At 34.7% G+C, this 24,523-nt stretch overlaps 1 protein-coding gene across 15 annotated transcripts in view; it reads left to right on the forward strand.

Annotated features, from left to right (window-relative positions):
- Nucleotides 1-24,523, forward strand: part of MGA (MGA, MAX dimerization protein) — a 130,732-nt gene that overhangs the window by 100,197 nt on the left and 6,012 nt on the right. For 8 of the 15 annotated variants that reach the window (XM_011354953.2, XM_011354954.2, XM_023527778.1 and 5 more), the window contains exons 10-23: nt 396-622; nt 1,692-1,865; nt 2,449-2,521; nt 3,827-4,344; nt 6,595-6,892; nt 8,177-8,803; nt 12,269-12,559; nt 12,741-14,245; nt 17,038-17,165; nt 19,440-19,491; nt 21,576-21,782; nt 22,660-22,771; nt 23,035-23,268; nt 24,258-24,434. In XM_011354953.2, the coding sequence (XP_011353255.1) occupies nt 396-622; nt 1,692-1,865; nt 2,449-2,521; nt 3,827-4,344; nt 6,595-6,892; nt 8,177-8,803; nt 12,269-12,559; nt 12,741-14,245; nt 17,038-17,165; nt 19,440-19,491; nt 21,576-21,782; nt 22,660-22,771; nt 23,035-23,268; nt 24,258-24,434 (4,623 nt within the window). The remainder of the gene's footprint in view (nt 1-395; nt 623-1,691; nt 1,866-2,448; nt 2,522-3,826; nt 4,345-6,594; nt 6,893-8,176; nt 8,804-12,268; nt 12,560-12,740; nt 14,246-17,037; nt 17,166-19,439; nt 19,492-21,575; nt 21,783-22,659; nt 22,772-23,034; nt 23,269-24,257; nt 24,435-24,523) is intronic. The other 7 variants (XM_011354960.2, XM_011354958.2, XM_011354959.2 and 4 more) reach the window with 7 other exon arrangements.

Below are 24,523 nucleotides of genomic sequence, written 5' to 3' on the forward strand. Positions count from 1 at the left end.
AGTATAGAATGGGAAGGCCTTTTTTGACCGTGCTCAGTATAATAGGATCTCCTGTTTAGTCCTCATTCCTTACCCTGCTTTATGTTTTTGCATGGCACTTATTTGATTATATGTTTATTAGTTTTCTTCTCCTGGATTATAAACTGTGAGGGCAAGATGGCTGTGTTCAATCTACTACTGTCTGAAACAGTATATGATATATATTAGTTATTCAAATATTTAGTTAATAGATGAATGAATGAAGGTGCAGGAAGGTAACTAAAGGTATTTTAGGGGGTATTGTTTTAAAGAGTTACTGCTTTTTATGAGGTAGCATATTTTGTATTGGTAATGCCTCAGTGAACTTTTGTTGCTAGAGGCACCTAAAATCTTACCTTTTTTTTTTGTGTGTGAAGCTATATGTGAAACAGAGCCTGAACAGCCTGTTCGACATTACCCATTGTGGGTGAAAGTAGAAGGTGAAGTAGATCCAGAGCCAGTTTATATCCCAACGCCTTCTGTCATTGAGCCTACAAAACCATTGTTGTTGCCTCAGCCAGAAGTTTTATCTACTACTATGAAGGGCAAACTGCTCTCTGGAATTAAACCTGCACGAGCATATACTCCCAAACCCAATCCTGTGGTAAGCCTGGAGTTTCATTTTTTATTGAAAGTTGCAGAAATCATTTGTAAAGATTGATGAGTTTCAACCAATTTTTGGTTTATACTCTGTGAATCATTTTGCTTTCAGGTAATATCTTTTAAGCCATCTCCTTTCTTATTTAATCAGTTTAGTTGCTGGCACTTAACAAATGTTATAAAAATAGAGGTGCATAATTATAATTCTTCAGTATAACCAAGTCTCTCTTCAGGAAGATAGATCATATAAAGATGGGCTTTTTAAACAACATGACTTACAAAACTCTGTTAAAGATACTTATTCCTGTAGTGTAGTATATTGAGTAATTGAGTTGTACATATTAGTAGGAAACCATTAAGAAAAATCTTTAAAAATAACTCATTTTCTTAAAGCACATTTCTTTTTATACAATAACAACAATAAAGTTCAAGATTTAAAATAATAGTTTATATGACTATGCGAAGACTGATAGGTAAAAGAGCTGATAAGCATTTCTGATTATTAAATCCATTTCATTCTTCCCAGTCCATTAAGTTGGAAGAAAGATCCTTTAGTATAATACTGTTCATTGTAGTCTCTGTACCAGTGCTGACCAAAAACTTACCATTCTGTGATGACATGAGTATATATAGAAAATAAGAGTAAATATTAGAAACTTTTCCAGAAAGTTGATAGTCATTTTATATTTATTAAATCTAATATTAAAAAATCTTGGGCTTGTATTTTACATGTTCTTTGCTTTTCTAGCAATTTGTATTTTTCTAGTAATTACTTTTGTATTTTGCAGACGTATCAATCTATGTTAGACTGGTAATTAAGAAATGTATTCTTCACTGCAAATCATTTGAGAAGCACTGCTCTGGTGTGATATGAAATTTCTTGATAGAGAACCTATCCTTTCTGACGTTCCCAAGATCCAGCACATACGAACTGTATTTGTACTATTTGACTTTAAAGTCTGCATTTTAAAATTTCAAGTGTTGTGATAGAAAAATTAAACATCTTTTTCCTTTTGGAGTCCAGGAGACTTCTCCTCCAGTGTGTGAAATGTTTTGTTGTATGAAACTTACAGATTCGGGAAGAGGACAAGGATCCAGTCTACTTGTACTTTGAAAGTATGATGACTTGTGCCCGAGTTCGAGTATATGAACGAAAAAAAGAGGAGCAGAGACAGCTGTCACCATCAGCATCCCCATCATTTCAGCAGCAGGGCTCATGTCATTCTAGTCCCGAGAACTGTACAAAGGTGAATTGCTTATTGCATAATTTCTCTTTTTAACTTCCAGTTCACTATGGGTGGTATTAGAATTTGCATTATTATCAGAATAATTCAGAGTAATTGTTTTGGGGCAGAGAAGGCTTAGTTGATGTGTATATCAGTTTATCTGTTTCTCTGCATACCTATTCTGAAGAACAGTCCCTTGGACTTATTAAATGTATTATTCTTTCTAATGCTGGAATAATTTAAAGTTTAAACATTTCTGGTTTTGATTAAATCAGTTAAGATTTGGATATTTCCACGTAGGTGAATTTTGTAAAAAGCTTGTTCCATTAAATATCAAATATTTTTCCTTTCTTACTAGAACACACTATAAAGTACAGTGATTTGTCACTGTCAAGTACATTACAGAGCAGGGCTACTTATTTTTGCCAAGGGCTGTATAATATGATAGTAATGCAGGTGGTGTGCTTATAGATGTGAAGCTATTGTCATTTTAATCTTTCTGCTGTTTCATGCTTCTTTGAGAGATTTAATGTTTATGTCCTAGTCTCTATCAATAGTAAACATGGGTTACATTGAAGTATTTCTGTGTTATTCCCTTCTTCAGGAGCCCGATTCTGAACAGCAGCCCTTGAAACCAATTACCTGTGACCTAGAGGATGATTCTGATAAATCACAAGGTCAGCATGAAAACTAGATCTTATCATTTGATAGTAATTATTCAGGTGTGGATTATAATAAAAATGGGGGGAAACCAAAATTACCAATCCATAGTATAGTGACCTAATCTGTTTCCAGCTTCTCCTAAAAACAGAAATTACAATTTTTCCTATAATTGGTCTGTTTATCACTCCTGTTCTAAGAAATAAAATTAATTTATTGATAACGGCATGTCGCAAGAGACCTTTAGGATGAGGTCAATGATTTTCTTTTTTAAACCTCTTTTCAAACCTCAGCAGCATTGGCATTATTAGCTATTGAAATTATCCCTTAAGATATTACAAGCTGTTGCTATTGGAGAAGTGCAGAAGGAGAAAGGAAGGAATATTACTGATTTATCTAGCAGGCTATTGCCAGAATTACTTTGTTGAGACATAGTGTCTAGGGATTTAACAATTTGTTTTTGTATGCTTCCTAAGACTTTCAGACATTTAAACAACATTGCTTCCCAACATTTTTTTTTTCTTATATGGCATGGTATACACAGTAGGTGAAAATGTTTCGATAGCACACTGAGGTAAGTGGAGGAGGTTGCTGGGGTGGAGGGATCCTACCTGAGAGCATGATCACCCTGAAGGCTGAGGGTGTATCTATGTCATTAGCATACCTTTAACTGTAGCACTTTGGTTGGGAGGCTCTACTGTGGAAAGCTAGGTGTCTAATGAAATATACATCTGGTTAACATGTTGCCTGAATTTGCACACAATGTAGAAGTGGAGCAGTCATATCTAGAGGCACAAAAGTAATTCCAAAGTATTTGCAATAGAAACTAGAGGTAGAGTGCACTTAAAAAACAAAACAAAACCAGAACACTACCCTTCTTGCTGTTCTTTAGGATAGACTCTACTTATCACATATTACAAAGCATCTTACAAGTATTTTTGCTCTGCATATATGGATAGCACAACACTAAACTGTACCAAATAAGCTTAACTTTGGTTTTAGGTCATGCTTTGTTTGTAAGGTAACACCTTCTTATGTAATAGTTAAGGGCTTTTTAGAGCAGTCTTCAGTGGGACGCCCTTTTTATTAGAAAGCTGAGTCAGCAGTATAGCGAAGATAATTATAGTCTGATTCTCTGAAATCTTTTTCCTGGAAAACTCCCAAATTAAGAATGTTAAATTACCACTTAAAGTGCATGGGAATAGGACACTGGGTTGAATTTTTATACCACTGGTACTTTTCTGAGAACTTACGGAAAGTAAAAAAATCAAAGTTCAGTACAAAATGCTGTGATACTGAAATATCTGTCAACTCCTTATCAGAAAAGAGCTGGAAGTCTTCCTGCAATGAAGGGGAATCCTCTTCTACCTCGTATGTGCATCAGAGGTCTCCTGGTGGTCCCACCAAACTGATAGAAATCATCTCAGACTGCAACTGGGAGGAGGATCGGAACAAGATTTTGAGCATCTTATCTCAGCACATCAATAGCAACATGCCACAATCACTTAAGGTGGGCAGCTTCATCATTGAGTTGGCTTCTCAGCGAAAGAGCCGGGGTGAGAAGAACCCCCCTGTGTATTCTTCTCGTGTGAAAATCTCTATGCCATCATGTCAAGACCAAGATGATATGGCTGAGAAATCTGGATCAGAGACTCCTGATGGTCCATTATCCCCTGGGAAAATGGATGATATCTCTCCTGTGCAGACAGATGCCCTGGATTCAGTGAGGGAGAGATTACATGGAGGCAAAGGTCTGCCCTTTTATGCAGGGCTTTCTCCTGCAGGGAAGCTTGTGGCCTATAAACGTAAATCCAGTTCAAGCACATCTGGGCTTATCCAGGTGAGAATTATCTTTAATCTGGATGTAGCACCTTTTTGCATTTAGGTAACATCTTGATTTTTCAGAGCCCTTTGTGGCTCTTATATCATTTATCTTCATATTTCCTGGGAACTGGGTGACAAAATCATCTCTTTTTGTAATAGGCCTAGATTAGATACATACCTAAAGTGAATTTTTGGCATATTTATAAATGAATGTAGTGCCAACTATTGCTTATAATTTTCTTTCTAGTCTTCCTGGAAAGCTGTTCCTCTTAAAATTTATCATCTGAGCTCTAAGTGATACTTTGACAAACAAGCAAGGACAGTAAGGGATCTAGTTTAGTTCATGGGATTATTTTTAGCCGACAGCTTTCAAAACAAAACAAGGTGAACTTGATTTTAAAATAGGCAGTATATGTTTGGAAACTTAGAGAAAATTTTAATTTAGTAAGGTATTATTCAAATACATAAAAATATTTTAAAAAATAAGCCACTATTTACTTATTTTTTGCTTTATATGAGTCATATAAGGTTACCGGTATAATCATTGTTGTAGGACAGATATCTCTATCCTCACTATTTAGTAATTCAGGCAGGTTATATTAATAAAATTACCCTGGCACATAGAAGATCCTTTGGAAAGAGAAGTCCTGAATTAAAATGTAATCATAGTCAAAAAAGTTTTCTCCTCTTGCTCACTGACATTAATGCACTTTTATATCAGAGATAGCAAATGTGTGGAAGTATCTGACATTGCTAAGATTACTTGACTCTATTAGCTTGACCCATTCTCTGGGCTAAGGACTATTCCAGTAATAAGCCAATAATAATATGGCTTATCTTCTTGATCAGAAACTTTTCATTGCAATTTATTCTGTAGAACTGCTTCTCATTGTATTTCTTAAACTCTTTAAATGATTAGGAGAACAGTGTTTTCTCATTTCATTTATTGATCAATACTTTGAGAGCAGAGACTTAAGGTCATTTCTAGAGAGACTAGACTCTCTGAAATAACAGGCATAGAAATTTTTTTCTCTTCTACTGGCTAGGACTCAGAAAAGCACCATAAAATGTAAATTCACAAAAGCAGTCAGGCCACTGTAGGCTTTGAGAAAACTGCTCAGTGGTCTTCAGAACACCTCCCAAAGGAGCAGATAGGGGTATCTGATCTGGACTCCACAGAGTCTAAAGAAAACTATATAGTAAAGTTTACCGTGGGATGGAAAGATCACATTCTTTATACCAAACTGAGGCAAAGATAGTCTTGCTCTACCTGGGAATAATCACAGTTTCATTTCAGTAGCAAAGAGTAATTACATTTTGTGTCTTCGAAGAGAGAATGACTTTTGCTGTAGCTTTCTCCTCACCCATTACCTATTAATTTAGAGAGTAGGAGTTTCTCCATCTCATTCTACACCCTTCCCCTTTTAAATGGTGTGAAAGAGGGACAGAAAAGAATGTCTTCTCTAGTCATCCAGCAGTATGACTTAGGGAACATGGGTAAGAAACTTGGGAGGTTTTTGTTTTGTTTTCTTTTCTTAAAAAAAAAAAAAACTATCCTGTTACAAAGATGGGCAGTCTGTCAACTCGGGCAGTAGAGAAAAATACTTCATTCATTGATTTACTTTTTCTGATAATTTAGTGACTATTTCTAAAAATACAGTAAGTTTCTACTGGCATTTATTTTGAGCTAAAGTTCTATTTAAGAGATGAAGACAATATTTTTAAAGTTAAGTTTTTAGAAAACCAAAAACTAAGGTGACTTTGTGACTTAGGTTATTGTAGCAATGGCTTTCTTATAACTTAAAATAGAGACATAGCACATACTTCTCAAATCTGAAGGATGCCTCAAAGAAGCCTGTGAGGGGGCTTCGTTATGCCTCTCTGGTCTTGTCAGAGATTCTGTGGAACACAATAATTTATTTTTTGTTGGTGATTGTTAACAACCAGAATTGCTTTTTGACAAGTAAAACAGTTGTATTATTCCTTAGATTTCACTGTGTCTTTTTTCACATATCTAAGATGTAGATTTGTTTCTCAGTTACCAAAATGAAGAATGAGATCAGTTCAGAATATCAGATGATAGCCTTTTTTTTTCATCTAATTAAACACCTCCTGATTATACCAAATGGGAAAAGACTATTTCTTTTTCCCTTTAAATCTAGAAAATAGACTTTTAAAATCTTGTTAAAATGAAACCCCTGTCAAGGGAGATGAGTAAGCAAGAGAATTTTATCTTTACAGAATTTCTCTTTGCCACTTGTTTCAGGTTAATGGTAAGAGTTACCCGCAGGCTAAGTTGCTATTGGGACAGATGGGGGCATTGCATCCAGCCAATAGGCTAGCTGCTTATATCACAGGCAGGTTGCGACCCTCAGTCCTGGACCTCTCAACCCTCAGTACTGTCATCTCCAAGGTAGCATCCAATGCCAAGGTGGCTGCATCCAGGAAACCACGTACCCTGTTGCCTTCAACACCCAATTCCAAAACGGCATCCTCCTCCGGCACTACAACAAATCACCCTGGGAAGAATCTGAAGGCATTTGTCCCGGCAAAAAGACCAATTGGTAAGTTGGACTATATATATGTTTTTAAAAGTCCTGTGACTTGGTGTTGGGCCAGTGGATACAGTATGGAGGTTGTAAAACTTAGAGAAATAAAGAATCTGGCATTATTCTTATTCTTGATGTCTATCTTGCTCATTTTTTTTTTGGAGTGAGGTGTAACTCTTCTGATGACGTACAATACTAAATGAATCGAACTCTAGTTAGTTTTACAGTTGTTTCCTAGACTTTTAGACTTTTATTCATATAGAAAAGACTTTCAGGTTTTTAATTTTGTTTTTAAAAAGAGAAGACAAGTTCTTAAAGGTACTTCCTTAATTTAATATTGCTCCTATCAGGACTGGTGTTTTTTTAACCAATGATATGTATTTCCCTTGAACTTATAAAACTAAGGAGCTAGCAAAATCAAAGTAAGTTGAGTTAGTATAGGCTTAAAGTATAGAGAAGGCGCTTGTAAACCACGATTTCGGAAATGTTTCTTTATTCATCCCTGTTCTGTGAATGAAAACCTCTTTTGCTTATTTCAATGCTAAAATCTGTAATAAATTACCTTCTTGAAAACATTTGTATTTTAGCATTGAGAGTATATAGAGTTGGTTTATTGAATTCCTCTTTGTTTTTTCAAATCTATTTGGGAATGTTAAGTAAAAGTGTCAATTACTGTATTTTTTCTCTAATAGGAAATTGAAGTCTCTGGCTGAATGCCAGAATTGTGTGAAGATGGGAGGGTAGGCATTGTATGCCTTAAAAAGAACCCGTTTTATCTCTTTTTTAAAAAGTAGCTTTAACTTGTGATTTTAAAAATAAACAGTCCTCTTCTGCCCTCTCTTGAAAAATATCGTCATACATTTCAGAAATATGTAAAACTTAACTGTTTTATAAGAGGATAGCAATAAAGGGATGGAGATACTGCAACAGAAAGAAGTGATGGAAACAAGTTTTAAAATTAGAGTTAGAAAAAAAAATTCTATCCGTTTTAGGTGATGAAATTGTGTACTGCTGTATGTCTTTTTTAGTGTCCTGGCAATTTGACTATATTGCATAGACAAAGATTTTTAGTAGGAACACCAAATTTTAATCCCTTTCTTGTTAGCATTATAAAGGTTTGGTTTGGGTTAAGGGAAGTGTTTGATTTCTGTGGCTAGAAATTGGCACATATAATGCAGATAGGTAGTACCTGTAAGAGATTGACCCAGTGGTGCACACAATAAATGTTGATAAACACAATCACTAAGAGGATAAAATATGAGAACTGAAGATTTTTGACCTGCAAATTTTTATTTGCAGCGGCTCGACCCTCTCCTGGTGGTGTGTTCACACAGTTTGTGATGAGTAAAGTTGGAGCCCTGCAGCAGAAGATACCTGGAGTTAGCACACCCCAACCCCTAACAGGGCCACAGAAGTTCAGTATCAGACCTTCTCCAGTAATGGTCGTCACACCTGTGGTTTCTTCTGAGGCAGTTCAGGTGTGCAGCCCTGTTACTGCTGCTGTCACTACTACCACCCCTCAAGTGTTTTTAGAGAATGTTACTGCTGTGACACCTATGACTGCTATTTCTGACGTGGGAATTAAAGAAACTACTTATCCTTCTGGTGCCACCACTGCAGGGGTTGTTGAGGTCTCTGAAACTAATACCAGCACCCCTGTAACACCTACCCAGTCTACAGCCACTGTGAACCTTATCAAAACAACTGGGATAACCACCCCTGTGGCTTCAGTTGCTTTTCCTAAGTCTTTGGTAGCATCTCCTCCAACCATAACTCTTCCTGTTGCTTCCACTGCCTCCACCTCCATAGTCGTGGTGACCACAGCTGCATCTTCCTCCATGGTGACCACACCAACTTCATCTCTTGGCTCTGTTCCCATTATACTCTCAGGAATTGATGGGAGTCCACCAGTGAGCCAGAGACCAGGTAAGGCCTAGATCTTACTAGGTGGTTTACTATATAGCTGTTCACATAACTTTGTGGTTGTGATAGAATTATAGATATATCAGGGTAACAGGGTAGATGTTTCTGCTATAACATGGTACATGTATTCCTGAAAACCTTAGTATTCTGCAAAAGTTGAACAATGAAAATAATAGAGCTCATGTTATGACAAATCACTGAAAATCTATGCAACCTTATCACTCAGAACATGAATAAAAATCATAACTGGTACCTTGGATTTAAATTGAACAGCCTTGATAAATGGAGCTGGAGATTTCCTCAGGATGTTAAAAATACTCAAAAACATTAGAATGGAAATGCTGGCTGAAGGATACTGAGATAAAGCATATGGGAGTGGAGCTCTGAGCCAGTAAAGCAGTCCTTTTGGTGGGTGTGGTCTGCTGTGTGCTGAGAGCTGGGGTGCACGTCTCTGAGGAGGGAACTCAAACGTAGGGGTTACCTTTTTTGGGAGTAGAGTGGGCTGGCGCTTCTTTTTAATTAAAAAAGAGATCACAGGGCTTTTGCCTATACTGCAGCCAAGCTGAGGGCTTTTTCTTTTTCTTTCTTGCTGAGGAATAAAATTCTAGGTCTTCTTGACTAGTAAAAATCATTTGTGAATCAACCTGAATCTTACATACTACTGACATTATTCTACTTAGTTATTGTTTACAAACTAATTGAAATAGAAATAAGGAGATGTATTTCTTTGCTTAGGACTCTATTATATGTTTATTAACTTTTTAGTTAAAATTAAAAATATTTTCTCTTGTTGACTTAGGTTAAGTGAATTTGATATAGAAATAGCCCACACTTGGTAGTTTTTCTATCCTAATTTAACAAGCTAAAGTAAGTAGCTTCCTTAGTGTACTCAAAGAATAATTACTGTGGAAAAGAGTGAGAGATTTGGCAGGATTTAAAGAGAAATAAATAGGGAGGGGGTTAGGGGAAGGTAGATGGAGTAAAAGGGGTCAAATATGTGGTGACAGAAATCTATGGGAAGTGAACACAATGTAAATATATATATGCTTTACTGTTAAAATGTACAGCTGAAACCAGATTTCATTAGCCAATGTCACCATAAAAAATAAATTTAAAAAAATAAAGGGAAATAAATAGCTATCAGCAATTTTGTCTTGGTTATTGATATTTTTATTCCTAAATATTTTTGCCTTTAGTGACATGGTCCAAATCCCTATTGATATTTTAGGAAAGAAGTGATTTGGGAGTTAGTTCATAAGTTGGAATTATTCATTGAAAAGTGAATCACAATATTAAATGAGTTATCTTCTGCTTTTTCTCATAAATAAATATATAAAAAAGATTATAAAAAGTTATTTTAATATATCATCTTGGAAGTGAGGTCATTGTTGATGAAGCTGCTTTGATTTCCTATCGAATCTCAAGGTTTCATACATATGGTTTAGAAAACTATCAGTTTAAATCTTGTCATTTTAACTGGTCATATGGATTCCAACCTTTCTTTATATTTTTAATTGTCATGAATGAAACTAATAAAGCCATTTAGCTTTTTGTAGTTTATTGTTTCTCAGATTTCAGTCACTCCGAATATACATTTGTGTATTTTGCTCTCATTCCCATGTACTACATTGACAGTGTGTTTATTTAATCAACTCATTTGTTTACTTAAGTGTACTTTTAAAAAAGCAATTTTACTGTAATTGGAAAACATTACTTGCCAAAATAGAGGTTAATCCCATAAATAAACACATGGAAACAATAATAATAAAAATAATAAATTCTAGCTAGCTACTATAATATGTTTTTAGTATATGGCTTGCTCTATTAATGAAGAAAGCTAGAAAATGCTGGCATAATATTAAAGACATAAAGACTGGTACTTTTATATATAATCAAAAGGTTAAAATTGGAAGGGGAATTTCTGACATGGTTTATTCTATATCTATATGCCACCTAAAACCTAATATCTTATGTATTACTTGAGGAAATGTTAACAGATTTTTCTCATCTGCCATTTTACAAATGGAGCTGACCTAGATAACTGCTACTTCTAAGGAAGTGTGTATAATTTTGTTCTAGGTTTATAAAGAGGATCCCAACTTGGGCACTTAGATATCTGTGATTTTTTCATTTGACTTACCTTCTTTTTCTCTTGCCTTTCTCACATTTCAGTAAACAATGTCATATTTATTACCATGTGTATTGAAGACTGCTTTCATTTTCTGAACTGGAGTAATTTGAATCACTAAAATTTAAGTAGAAATTTTTAGGAAATTAATGCTCTAACATGTTTCTTAATTCACATAAATGTTTTTGTTTAAATTGTACACTTTTTCACGGACAGTTGGGTCATTGTTTTTTATTTCATTTTCAAGAGTACTGGGTCTTCTATATATATAATTTGTCATTTTAATATTGAGTATGACTTTCTTGTAGAAATTTGATACGTTTCATGGGGCAGGGTGCCTATCTAAAAGGATATCACATGTTAAATCTGTTGATTTTTCTATTTAGTGACAAATTAATGAAAGAATTTATTAATAATGTTAAATAAGTTCACTAATTTGAATGGTAATGTTAGACCAGTTTCATTTATGCTTATTATCATTGTTATTCCTACCTCTTTATCCCCATGTCCAGAAATCTTATCTGTAGATAAGATTACAGAAATCTTATCTGTAGATAAGATTTAGCATTTTTAAATATCTCTTCCAAACATTAAAGTGAATCTTTAGATATTGTTGATAGCTTGAAATCTCTTTTAATTCCATCTTCTGCATTAAATTTTTGCTTTTTCTGTTTGTTTTAAAACTATCTTTTGCCTCTTCTAACCAGGCTTTATTTCCCTGCTTCTTTGATGTCTCTTAATTTCATTCCATTTTTTGGGGGTATGTATTTTTTTCCTTATGAAAAATAATTTCCACAAATCTTTATGCTTTGCTTATTTGTCAGTGAATTTTAAAAACCAAGAAGTTTCTTATACCTCATAATTTTTAGTTTTTGACTATGATATTTGAATATGATATGTGAAACTAAGTCATAAGTCATAAGTCTAGTTAAGTGTTAACAGCCTGAATTTTAAAGTTGAAGAGAATTTCATCATGAATGATCTCTTCAGCATTAGGGAGAATCCAGATTTAGAGGCCAGCCTATGTTTTTCATTAGGCAGAAGTATTATCTGTTTAAATACACCTCTTGACAATTGATTTTTTTGTTTCTTTTTTTTTTACCAGTTTAAATGTAAGGTCCTGCAATGTCTGGTTAATATTTAGGTTTAAGATAAATTGTTTTCAGCTGTAGGACTATTAATTAGCATATCATAGCATATCATAGAGGTACAGGATTTCACCAGCTTTTTAATGCAAATTAAAAGTTATTTGTAGCATGGTCAGATCCTATGTCAATAATTTTTTCTTAAATGTGTTAAAGGGAAATTCTAATACTATGTTTCCATTTCCTGTTTTTCAGAAAATGCCCCTCAGATTCCAGTGGCTACTCCACAGGTCTCTCCTAACCCAGTGAAACGTACTGGACCTCGATTGTTGTTGATTCCAGTGCAGCAGGGTTCTCCTACTCTTAGACCTGTGTCAAATACACAACTTCCAGGACATCGGATGGTCTTGCAGCCTATTAGGAGCCCAAGTGGAATGAACCTATTCAGGCACCCTAATGGGCAGATTGTCCAGCTTCTTCCTTTGCATCAGCTTCGAGGTTCTAATACCCAGCCTAACTTACAGCCTGTCATGTTTCGAAACCCAGGTATAACACTACAGATCTCTCTGATGAGTTTTTCCTTTGTTGAATCATTTGGCCATATGGAATGTTAATATGCCAGAATTGGTTTTCTTAGTCTCTTAGAATCGCCTGTCTAAAAAGAAAAGCATACCCTGCAAGTCTTGATATGGGTAATGGTGACTTAAAGCCTTCTTTTTCTTACCAGGGTCTGTGATGGGAATCCGGTTACCCACTCCTTCCAAGCCTTCAGAGACTCCACCATCTTCTGCTTCATCCTCTGCTTTCTCTGTTATGAGTCCTGTAATTCAGGCTGTTGGGTCTTCTCCAGCAGTGAACGTTTTCACTCAGGCACCATCATTACTTTCTTCTGGACCTAGTTTTGTGTCTCAGTCTGGTACATTGACCCTGAGGATTTCCCCTCCTGAACCACAAAGCTTTGCAAGTAAAACAGGCTCTGAAACCAAAATAACCTATAGCTCTGGAGGGCAGCCTGTTGGGACAGCCAGCCTCATTCCTCTCCAGTCTGGTAGTTTTGCCTTGTTGCAGCTCCCAGGACAAAAACCTGTTCCCAGCTCCATTCTTCAACATGTTGCTTCTCTTCAGATGAAGAGAGAATCCCAGAATGCAGACCAGAAAGATGAAACAAGCTTTTTAAAAAGAGAGCAGGAGACTAAGAAGGTCCTACAGTCAGAAGGAGAAACTATAGACTCTGAGACTAATGTAATAAAGCAAAACTCAGGAGCTACTGCCTTAGAAGAAACCCTGAATGATTCCTCGGGAGATGGGGGTGATCATTTAGATGAAGAATCCCTTACAGAAGAAGGTCCTGAAACTCTTAAACCTTCTGAGCATTCTTGTGTCACTGGATCACACACAAGTGAAGCCTGTAAAGATGTTGATGAAGATCCAGTTAGGAATCAAAACAGTTCCAAAGAAAAACTGACTGTTCTAGAAATTAAGACCATTACTGAAAAATCCAGTAATATGACAGTCCAAAGTGTAAGTAATGTGCAGCTTAAAAAACAACTTGGTAATGTGAAAGTGGAACAGCAGAAAGTATTAGACAGTCCAGAGGAAAAATCAAATGAATTTCCAGTAATCTCCAAGGAAGAGTGTAAACTCGGATTATCAGGGAGCACAGTGGCAGAGCATCAGTCTGATCCACAGCCAGAGGCCAAGGAGAAGGGATGTGGAGACTCTCTGAAGGACAGTATTAAGGAGAGATGGAGAAAACACCTGAAGGGCCCATTGACCCAGAAATGTGTTGGAACTTCACAAGAATGCAAGAAAGAGGCAGATGAGCAGTTAATTAAAGAAACGAAGGCTTGTCAGGAAAATTCAGATGTGTTTCAACAAGAACAAGGCATCTCTGATTTACTTGGGAAAAGTGGAACTACTGGGAGTACCAGAGTTTTAAAAACTGAATGTGATTCTTGGAGTAAGATTTCTAGTTCTGCAGCCATCTCCATTCCTAGGAGAGCTACAAAAAGGAGCAGAGGGGAAGGACATTTTCAAGATCATTTACTGCTATCAGGAGAACAGATACAACCAAAAGAAGAGAAGGGTGGGAGAAGCAGTGCTGACTTCAGTGTTTTGGATTTGGGAGAAGAAGATGAGGAAGATGAGAATGAGAAAACCGATGATTCTATTGATGACATTGTGGATATTGTTTCTGACTACCAGAGTGAGGAGGTTGATGATGTAGAAAAGGTGGTGAGCCCATTTTTGTTGTGACTGAACCTCAAGGATTTAAATGATTTAGTAGGGACAGTAGCTTTTCCAGAAGATCACTAAGACCTTGATACATTCAGTTGGATGCCTAGATTTAGATCATGTTTAAATGACTTTGTATTTTTTAGGCTGTGTCAGTCAGGTAACATTTATTGAGCTTATGCTGTTCTTTGAGACTTGTCTGATATTATGGAAAGGCTGGCTTAAATCTTTGGGGGATAGATGCTTGAGAGTCCCTGTCAGGTTAGGTTTAAAAGAGAAATCCTAAAACCACTGTTCTCATTTGATCCCAGTTAGTTTTTTTGGACATTTTCTATATAAAGTAATTATAGTTTATCTGATAGATATATAAGAAACCAGGGAATGGGTGACCTTAGAACTAGAGGAAAACTTATCTACCTGCATTAAGAGAGAGGTTCTTTTTGGAGAAAAATGGAAAATACCATTTAATATTTTAACATAACTGTGCCTTAAGTTGCTCTTTAACTCCTAAAATTAGTTTTTATAATTTACATTCTGAACTTTGGTCATCTTCCTTTGTAATATGACCTTTATAATTTGGAATTTCTGAAGTCATTTTGTAGACTTCTTATTTAGGGTTGTATTTCCTGAACTAAGTAATTGAGAGTCAGGTATAATAATAGGGCAGGAGTTGGGCAAACTTTTTCTGTAGAGGGCTAGATTGTAAATATTTTAGACTTTGCAGGCTAGATGGTTTGCTGTTGTAACTACTCAATTGCTGTTGTAACATGAAAGTAGCGTGAAAGCAGCCGTTAACAATAGTAAGTGAATAAGTATAGGAGCTGTGTTTCAGTAACACTTTATTTACAAAACAGGTTGTGGGCTGTGGTTTGATGACCCCTAACATGAGATATGCTCTAAATCATAAGGAGATTATAGTTAGTTGCCTGTGGGGTGCCCTGAAATCTAAATGGGTTAGTCCCTCTCTTCAGGAGCAGATAATATGGCCTTATGCACTGATTGTCAGTCAAGCAATTTTTTGTTTTAGAAACTCACTTTCTTGAGATTCGTTTAGTCTTTGTGTTACCTGGTCCTTCTGTGTTAATGCCTAACTGCCTTATGCAGATAAAACATAACAAAAAGATAAATATTTTAAAACTAAAATGTTTAAATATTTTAATATTTTTGTGTTGGTTATTACTGTACCTCAGTTGTCTCATTTGTAAAACGAGGATCTAGTTCTATAATTGGATGGTTCTGTAGTATTTGCCTTATATTCTATCCCTGGCCTAATCCTTTTTGAGGACAGATATCTAGGCAGCTGAAGAATCTGAACTCACTGAGTTTAGGAGTTAGATTGCAGATCTTTTTCCAGTCTCCCATTGTATGTCAGCCTGGATAAGCATCAGACGAAAACAGTCCAACTTTAAAACCAGTGAAAACTATTGCTGTCAGTAGAACTGACTTACTGTAACTTTTAGAGGAGTTTCTTAATCATATAGGGTGGCATTGCTTGAATTTCCTAATAGGGACTCTGACATACAAGGTACGCTGACCTTTTTCAAAGTAAGGGCATTATATTAAAAGATTTCTAAAATCTAAATTCTACATTGTGTTTATGTACCTGTATATACCTATGATATCTTTATGCTTGTGATTACCATATTGGAATAGTGTAAGGAAAATTGTGAATAGCCTCTTTAAATCTTCCATTGTGAAGTTTATTGGATATTATTTACAAAGGCCTGAAGTTAAAGCCATGCAGTAGTCAGAAATTCTTGAGTTTTAATACTATAAAGCATCTACCTATATTACTATTCAGACTATTTAGATTCTGTTGGGACTCTGTTGATTTAGCTTTCTAGAGTTAATTTTAAAATACACTGTTACATTGTTTAAATTTATCATACATTGTTTAAATTGTGCTTAAATTGAGAACATAAATGATGGCTTGCATTTAGTGTCTATCAGCCTTATGGAGCCCATAATTTGGGGGTAAGTAATTTTTCCAACAAGTTTAAACATAGAATTATTAAGGTGATTAAGATGCCTTATTTTGAGTTGTACCTCTCTGGTACAGTATTAATATAGATAATCTATTCCCTGTTTAGAGTCTGGCATAGTAAACACTACTTTTAAAGGTGGACTTTAAAAATATCTGCACATCTCATAATCTGTATATTCTGTTACATAAAATATACAGTGAGTTTCTGTGACAGGTGCTCAATAAATGCTTACTGATTGACTCGTTTTTTTGGTATAATAAGTAGAAGAAGCCTGGGCTTCTTTTGGTATCTAAAATTCTTCCAAAGCCCTTGTTCTGTAAAGTTGAGAGACTTAGAAGACTGTCTGGGCTATATTCTTTTTCTGTAATTGGCTTGAGTATGTTTTTGTGAGAATCTAATACGGGGTTAGCTATGAAGCATTCTTAAACTAGAGCCTGAAATTTTCTCTTTTCCACTTGCCAAATTTTATTTTACTGCTATTTAATTTTAAGATGTAGGCAGCTTTAATATATCCATGCTTGAATTTTGTCCACTAGAAATAACATTGCAGCATCAGTATAGCCTTTTGGGGATTCTGTTCAGTTTAATGATGTCTATTTAATATATATCTATGATTTATAATCTAGTTCTTGGTTGTTGCTTTGTGAATTAATTCCTTATGATTAACAAGTTTAGAATTGTCAGTACTCATAGTGTAAAATCAGTGCTTGGCACTGGTTGGTTTTATAAGGGGAGCATTCAGTTGAAAAGTATAGGTGTGCTTGCTCCCAGTACATTATTTACTGATGGAATGCTGTATTTCAGGATAACTGTATAGAGTTCATTGAGGATGAAGAGCAGGTGGACATCGAGACTGTAGAAGAGCTCTCTGAGGAAATTAATGTTGCCCACATGAAGACCACAGCTGCTCACATGGAAACTTTTAAACAGCCGTAAGTCTTATTTTTCCACGAATTGTTGTTGTTTTCGACCATAAACAAAACTGTTCTGTTGGGTGCTCTGGGTAACTGACCTGGTTCCTTTATTCCTCTAGCTTTTTTCTGATGTGTAGGTGAGAGGAGCTGAAATTCAGAGGTGGTTAACTTGGCTTGGTTATTTCTAGGAGACTGTGTAAATGTGAATAACATTTGCTTTTGGAGCCTGACACATTGGTAATAAAATAATAGTTTTGCTAGTTTGTAGCTATTTATCCTTGGGCAAAGTCTTTAATTTCTTAGATTTGTAGGTTCTTTACCTATGAAATGAGGAAAATGCCCCCATTTAAATGTTAAATGAGTTAATATAAGCAGCTAGCATAACTGACACAAGTGGACTGCTCAGCAAAGGTTAGTTCCTTTGTCTTTTAAGAATAAGGCATTAAGTTTTAAATTTGCTTACTTGTACAGGTGAGGTACAGAAAGGAAAATTTTCCTACCTGTTCAGCTGATGAGATGGAAATACAGAGGACATGACAACTTGCTCAGGAAAATTTATTCCATTTTCTGTTTTAGTGAGCCTTATATTGATTAGGGATTGGGGTGTGAGAAAAAGAAAGAAAAGGTGAGATGAGTTCTTACCTTTGTGCCAGACACTGTACTTTTTCTTTTATCTCATTAACTACCATATAAAGTAGCAATGAGTTAAGAAAGAGTAATTTTTCATCTCTAGTGATGCTGAGAACGTATAAGGAGGGAGAAGTCCTAATAGTTTTCTTCAATGTGAAGGTTGAAAGAGTTTAAATCTCTTAAAAACTTAAGTAAAGATTTAATTTCAGCTTTATTGGCTGGATATAAGTTCAGCATACTAAAATCGAGTTCTTAAACAATAACAAACAAAGAAGTGTAATCTAAAAACTACTACCATTTTCAGTAGTAACAAAAAAATCTGTTTGGGACTAAACCAAAGTTGTGCAAAGCTTTTATAAATGTTACTGACACTGAAGAAGACTTCACCAAATGGAGAGTTACCATGTTATAATGGAGGGCCAAGAATAACCAACACACAAAAAGAGCACAAACTGTTATAAAAGAGCAGATTGTTAAGAATTAACAATTTTTTGTCAGAATACCATGAAAACAGTGAAAAGGCAAACTTAGACTATAAGGAAAATATTTGTAATAGGTGTTTGACAAAGGATTATTATCAAGGATATAAAATAATTGTTACAAGTCAGTAAGAAAATAATTCAGTTAGAGAAGTTAGTAATGGGTATGTCAAGCAATTCACAGAAGAGGAAACCTAGATGGCTGGTCAACAATGCAAATGTGTTCAATTTCACAAGTAATTATGGAAATGCACATTAAACTTCAGTGACTTTATCAATTCACAAACCCATAAGAGTTGCAAAATTGAGAATTTTGATAGCACTGCTATTTAGTTGTGGAGCAATAGGAACATATTACAGGTAGGGAGTGTAACTTGTAATAACCCCTTTGGAGAGAGAACTGTGGCATTACTAAATTTGAAGATGTTCATGCCTTTCTTCTACCCATCCATTCCACTCTTAAGTATATACCCTAGAAAAGCACACACATATGTATAAGGAGTCATGTATGGAACTATCCATTGCAGCACTGTGAAAATTTGGAAACAAACCTAGTAACATTCTGAAAAAAAAAAAAAATTGGGGAAAATTCACACTTTGGGATACTGCATAGCAGTTAAAATGATTGAACTAGAACTATATACATCAACATGTCTGAGATAAAATAGATGAAACAGATCAGTTGAGAGTTATACTGTACATAATATAGTCTTTAAATGGCTACATAATATTTTCTGTGTATGGATATATCATACATTCCTAATAAAACTGTAAAGATTTCCATGGTAAACTCAGTTTGGGAGTGTACCTGTGAGAAGTAAGGAAATGTGATTGAGTAGGCTGCATGTGGGATCCTCCTATAATTTTTTAGAGGTTTTATTTCTCAAGCTACGTTATGCATACCTGGATGTTCATTATATGTTCGTTTATATAGTATTGTATGTCTGAAATATTTTATGATTGAAAATAATAATTTGTAGTTTTAGGGATTATATTTGGACACTGTTTCTTAGATAAAAAAGTATATTGTTGAATAAATTATATTGCCACATAGTGGACCTTGGAAAAAAGAAGCTAGTTACAATTTAGACAATTTGGGATGGTTTGTTTTAATATAGCTGTGAAAATAGGTCTTAGATTATTGAATTTCAGTAAGATATTGGAAAATACTGTCTTTATCTAGGTGCCGTACCCATATCTCTGCAGATGAAAAAACTGCTGAAAGGAGTCGAAAGGTATTTATAATGTATTTAAAAATAATTACTTATTTAGTGAAATTGATAAAATTGTTCTTAGAGTTAAGGACATTAACTATATTAGATATAACATTTTTCAGGACTAATCTTACCAGTTAATCAGCTTTTTTCCCTTTAATGAAATTAAACTATTAATGCTTTTTTTCTCTTAATTCTCTATTTATCCCCCTCCCCCCCCAATGATAGAATAATTTAGAATTAAAATGGGTATGGAGTGCTTATCAATTTTCATAAACTCCATATGGATTTTAATTTTATAATGTAATGATATGATATAAAACAAGCTGGCATTCTTCTTTGTCTAGGCTCATGATTTTCAATGACCTAAATAATTATTCTCTGAAATGATGACTAGCAATTCAAGGAGCCATGAAATTATAAACCTTTGATTTTATTAAATGTATTCACTATATGATATCATTAAACCATAATTAAGCAAGATTTTCTCTTTATCATTACTAGCACTAAATGGAAGGAGTACATCTGAAACTTACTGGATTTTGTTAACCAATGTCACCACAATAAAAAAAATTATAAAAAAAGTAATAAAATAGTCTTTGTTAAGGCAAGGTATAGAAACCAAGAAAAAAGCCAAAAAAAAGAGGAATTTTAAAGTTGGAAGTTGATAGATTTTTCTTAAAAAAAAAAAATAGAAGGGAGTTTGGTTGTTTAAACCATTTTCCACTTCTTATTCTGTCTTCTTAAGAGATAAAGACAATGATGGAGATTGGATTGAGTTGGAGGGTGTTATTCAGGTCTTTTCAAAAATCAGAGTGATTTAGTTTGGGTTTGGTTTGGGGGGTCATATGATACATATTTACATGTTTGTAATTATTTTGTATATATTGCTACATTTTATTTTTATTCTAAAACATTTTTCAGATATAAGAATTTCATAATAGCTTATTTCTATAATCCATTGTTTTTATTAAGTATTACATGCAAATTATATATAGCGTTTTGCTATATTTAAACTCGGTGCTAATTTTCCATCTTGTATCTTTTATTCTTTTATACTGGTAATGCTCAGTGAGTTTAACTTCAGAAAAACAGTAATTTTTATATAAGAGTTTTGGGATATTGGCAGGGTTATGGTAAAGGCAAACATATGAAAAGGAATACAATTAGAAACATCAGAGGGGGAAAAACACCAAACAAGAAACTGGAAGACAGGAAATGTACTTAATAATTTCTTTGTATGAATCATATTCACATTGTCATAATAGTGTAGCCACTGTTAATGATTTTTTAAAACTTTAATAATCTGTTAATAAAGTATGAAGACTTAATTTCAGTCTTGAAAAATGTGTAAGTACAGATAATAGATTGGGAGGTTAAAGAAGAAAGAAAAAATAAGGAGAAGAATAATGAGTGCTGATACCGTCATTTTACAAAGAGATATTGTTTATCGATGAAATGAGAGGTAGAAATAGAATTATATTCAAGTTGCAAAGGGGTCAATGGAAGAAGTAAAATTAATGATATATCTATATTAGGAAGATGGGATGATGTAAGAGTTGTGTGAGCTAAATCTTTGTAGCAGGAAGTTAATAGCATTGAAAATTGAAAATAGGCTTACATTACTGTTTTTATATATATATAAATAAACACGTTTATATAGGTATAGATTTAAGAACCAGGAAAGGTAGCTAAAAGCATCAAAAAGTAGTTTTTTCTGAGGACCCCTGTACAGATGCAGGGCACAGTTGCTTTTTATTATTAAGCCTTTTAAATGTTTATATTTAAAATCTTATATGCATCTATTATGTCTATATAGTAAATAATTTAAAAAATTGAAATGAAATAAATAAAAAATGAGTCTAAGGCATCCTGAGAGTCAAGAAAGGCTTTTCTGAAAAATGCAAAGTTTGAGTTTTAAATGTTAAGAATTTACACTGTCGAAGTAGGTTTGGAGGTAGAATAGACAGTGGTAGTAAGATGGCTGTTAGAATAGTCCAGACAGAAGATGGTTTGTGTCTGATACAGGGCAGTGCTATTTGGGATGGAGGAGGAGGGAAGGTACATGTGAAAAATATTTAGGTAGAAATCTTTTGTTTGGACAGGCTCCTCCGATGCCTCTAAAACTGAAGCCTGATTACTGGAGTGAAAAACTACAGAAAGAAGCTGAAGCATTTGCTTATTATCGCCGGACACACACTGCCAATGAGCGGCGCAGGCGTGGTGAAATGAGGGATCTCTTTGAGAAATTGAAGATCACATTGGGATTACTTCATTCTTCCAAAGTCTCCAAAAGTCTCATTCTCACTAGGGTAAGTGTTCTGTGTAAATGGCAAATAAGAGCTTGACTAAGAGAGTCTTCTAGAGATGCTAGGAGAAGAGAAAACATTTGCATATGAGGGAGATTGAGATAGAGTTGTATTTAACATTTGAATGTGGACTAGTGAAGGCCCAATATATTCTTTAGGGGAGAAAGTTCTTGTGTTGAGTCAGAGTAGCTATTCATTGCTAGATTCTTAATTGGCAGAGCTGTCCTGTCTTCCATTAAAGTCAGAAACCCTGGGAAGCTCTCTTTAGCACAGTCTCTACATTGGTGTTCTCCATAACCCTTAGAATAGTTTATCACAGTGAAGAAGCACAACATAAGTGATATTTTAACATACTACTTATGTATGTCAGTACAGTTGATAGTCATTTTAAAAGAAAATCTGAAATATTCAAGCTAGCAGAAATTTTAAGTTTGCGTATAGAATATATAAGACACTTTCATTTAAATTACTTTTAAAGTAGTAAAAGTTGGAAGAGTAACTACAAGGCAAGCAGTATTCATTCGTCTTCCTCTTAGAACAGAGTTACTTCATCCAGCTTTTACTTAGACTAGGAGATGATTTTAAAGTTGATTATTAAAATTAAAGCAGAGTAAAATTTTGTATCACCTTATAGTAGTGGAAACACCTATTAACCACTTATTGATTCCTTTTGGAAATAATCATGTTTCCTAGAAGTATAAGCCAGAAAACCTGCAGTTTAACAAAAAATAATTTCCGAAACATCAAGAATTATTTTAATGGCATTATAAAGTTCTCTAAAATGTTAGATTAAATTTTTTCTTTAAAGAAACTGTGTAGACCTCATTCGCTTTTAGGAAAGAGTGAATCGATTGACGTGATATTACTATTTCTGTTCTAGGCATTCAGTGAAATTCAGGGACTAACTGATCAGGCAGACAAATTAATAGGACAGAAAAATCTCCTGACTCGAAAACGGAATATTTTGATACGGAAAGTATCATCTCTTTCAGGTGAGATATATGAATGATAACAGCTTTAGTGAGGAGAAATCCTCGGTAGATTTTTGAGGTACTACTTAGTTTAAGGCTTGGTTCAGAGTTAACAGCAGAATTAATTTTTGACCGGGTGGGACATTTCTTCTGGATTATAATCACTCTTGCCTTCCATAGTTTTGGGGAATACAGTTAAATCAACTGGATTTCAGTTGACTCTATTTCTCATTATTATGTGAAGTCATATACAGAGTGACAATTTATTCCCTGTCAACCTATAGGTAAGACAGAAGAAGTGGTCCTGAAGAAGCTAGAGTATATTTATGCAAAACAACAAGCACTAGAGGCACAAAAAAGAAAAAAGAAGATGGGATCAGATGAGTTTGATGTGTCTCCCAGAACTAGCAAACAGCAGGAAGGATCTTCTGCATCATCTGTAGATCTTGGACAGATGTTTATAAATAACAGGAAGGGGAAACCTTTGATTCTTTCCAGAAAAAGAGACCAGGCCACAGGTAGGAGGGACATTCGTTGATTTCTTTAATGTAGATGAGCATCATTTTAGTTGAGTTTAGTGGACTGGACATCTCGTGGCCATAATTTTAGTTTTAATTGAATTAATTAAATATGAGTTGTATAAAAAGTAGAACATTAACTTCATTAGATTTTGGTTTCTAGTTTTCACACTCAAGCAAATCCTAAGAAGTTACCGTTCTTGGTAACATTTAAGACCTAATTTTAATAGCAGGTTACAGTCATATATTTTCTTCTAGTGTTTTAGTGAGTATTTTGTTAGGCTGTTATCTTTTCCGACTTTATACATGAACTCTTGATTTCCCAGCAGATGTGCTCATAAGTTGAGGAAGTTTGTCTCTAGCTGAGACAAATAACTTGGAAATTTTTAAAAATTTAATTACTTGTTTATATATTTAGAGAGTGGTATATTCGTTTTTACTCTTTGGATAAGCACAATGTATGAACCAGCAAATTTGGTTAATTAAATCAGCTAGGAAAGTATCGATGGATACTGAAAAATGACTTAATTTTAACATTGCAAAATCAAGTGATATTATTGCTAAGAACTTTAATGATCATTTAAGTCCAGTTACCTCATTTCACAGATGGAAAAACCAAGGTCTAGAAACTTGAAGTAATTTGTTATAGGTGTATAGGAAAGCAAGCCTGGGATAGAATTGTGTGTACTTTCATCCACATTCACCATCAAGACTATCAGAAGCATTCCATTGAAAAAGTGGTTCCATAGCTTTGTTCCTCAGCAGTAAGAAATTCTGTTCATTATAAGAATCAGTGGACAGGTAACCATTACTCAGTGAAAAGTGGCTCAGAAAGTAAATTCCAACTTGAGATTCCCTAACTACATTTGAAATTTATTTCTTGCCTGTTAAGTCAGTGCTTGGTTTTGGGATGTCTCCTAGACTCCTAGGCTACAGTAGCATTAGTTGAAGTTTTTTTATCCTTAACTAATTTCTGATCTTCCTTACAGAAAATACCTCACCCTCTAATACTCCACACTCCTCTGCCAACATCGTGATGACTCCGCAAGGGCAGTTGCTCACCTTAAAAGGTCCCCTGTTCTCAGGACCAGTGGTAACTGTTTCTCCTGCTCTCTTAGAAGCAGATCTGAAGCCTCAAGTTGCCAATAGTGCTGTGGCCCAGTCAGGTACGTCTTCTATGGATAGTGAAAAAAGGTTACACCTGGCATCTCACAGTAACAGAGAAAGCCTTTAAATGTGTTCTGTAATGATGAAC

Source organism: Pteropus vampyrus, unplaced genomic scaffold (assembly GCF_000151845.1).
Source record: "Pteropus vampyrus isolate Shadow unplaced genomic scaffold, Pvam_2.0 Scaffold19, whole genome shotgun sequence".
Taxonomy (NCBI): domain Eukaryota; kingdom Metazoa; phylum Chordata; class Mammalia; order Chiroptera; family Pteropodidae; genus Pteropus; species Pteropus vampyrus.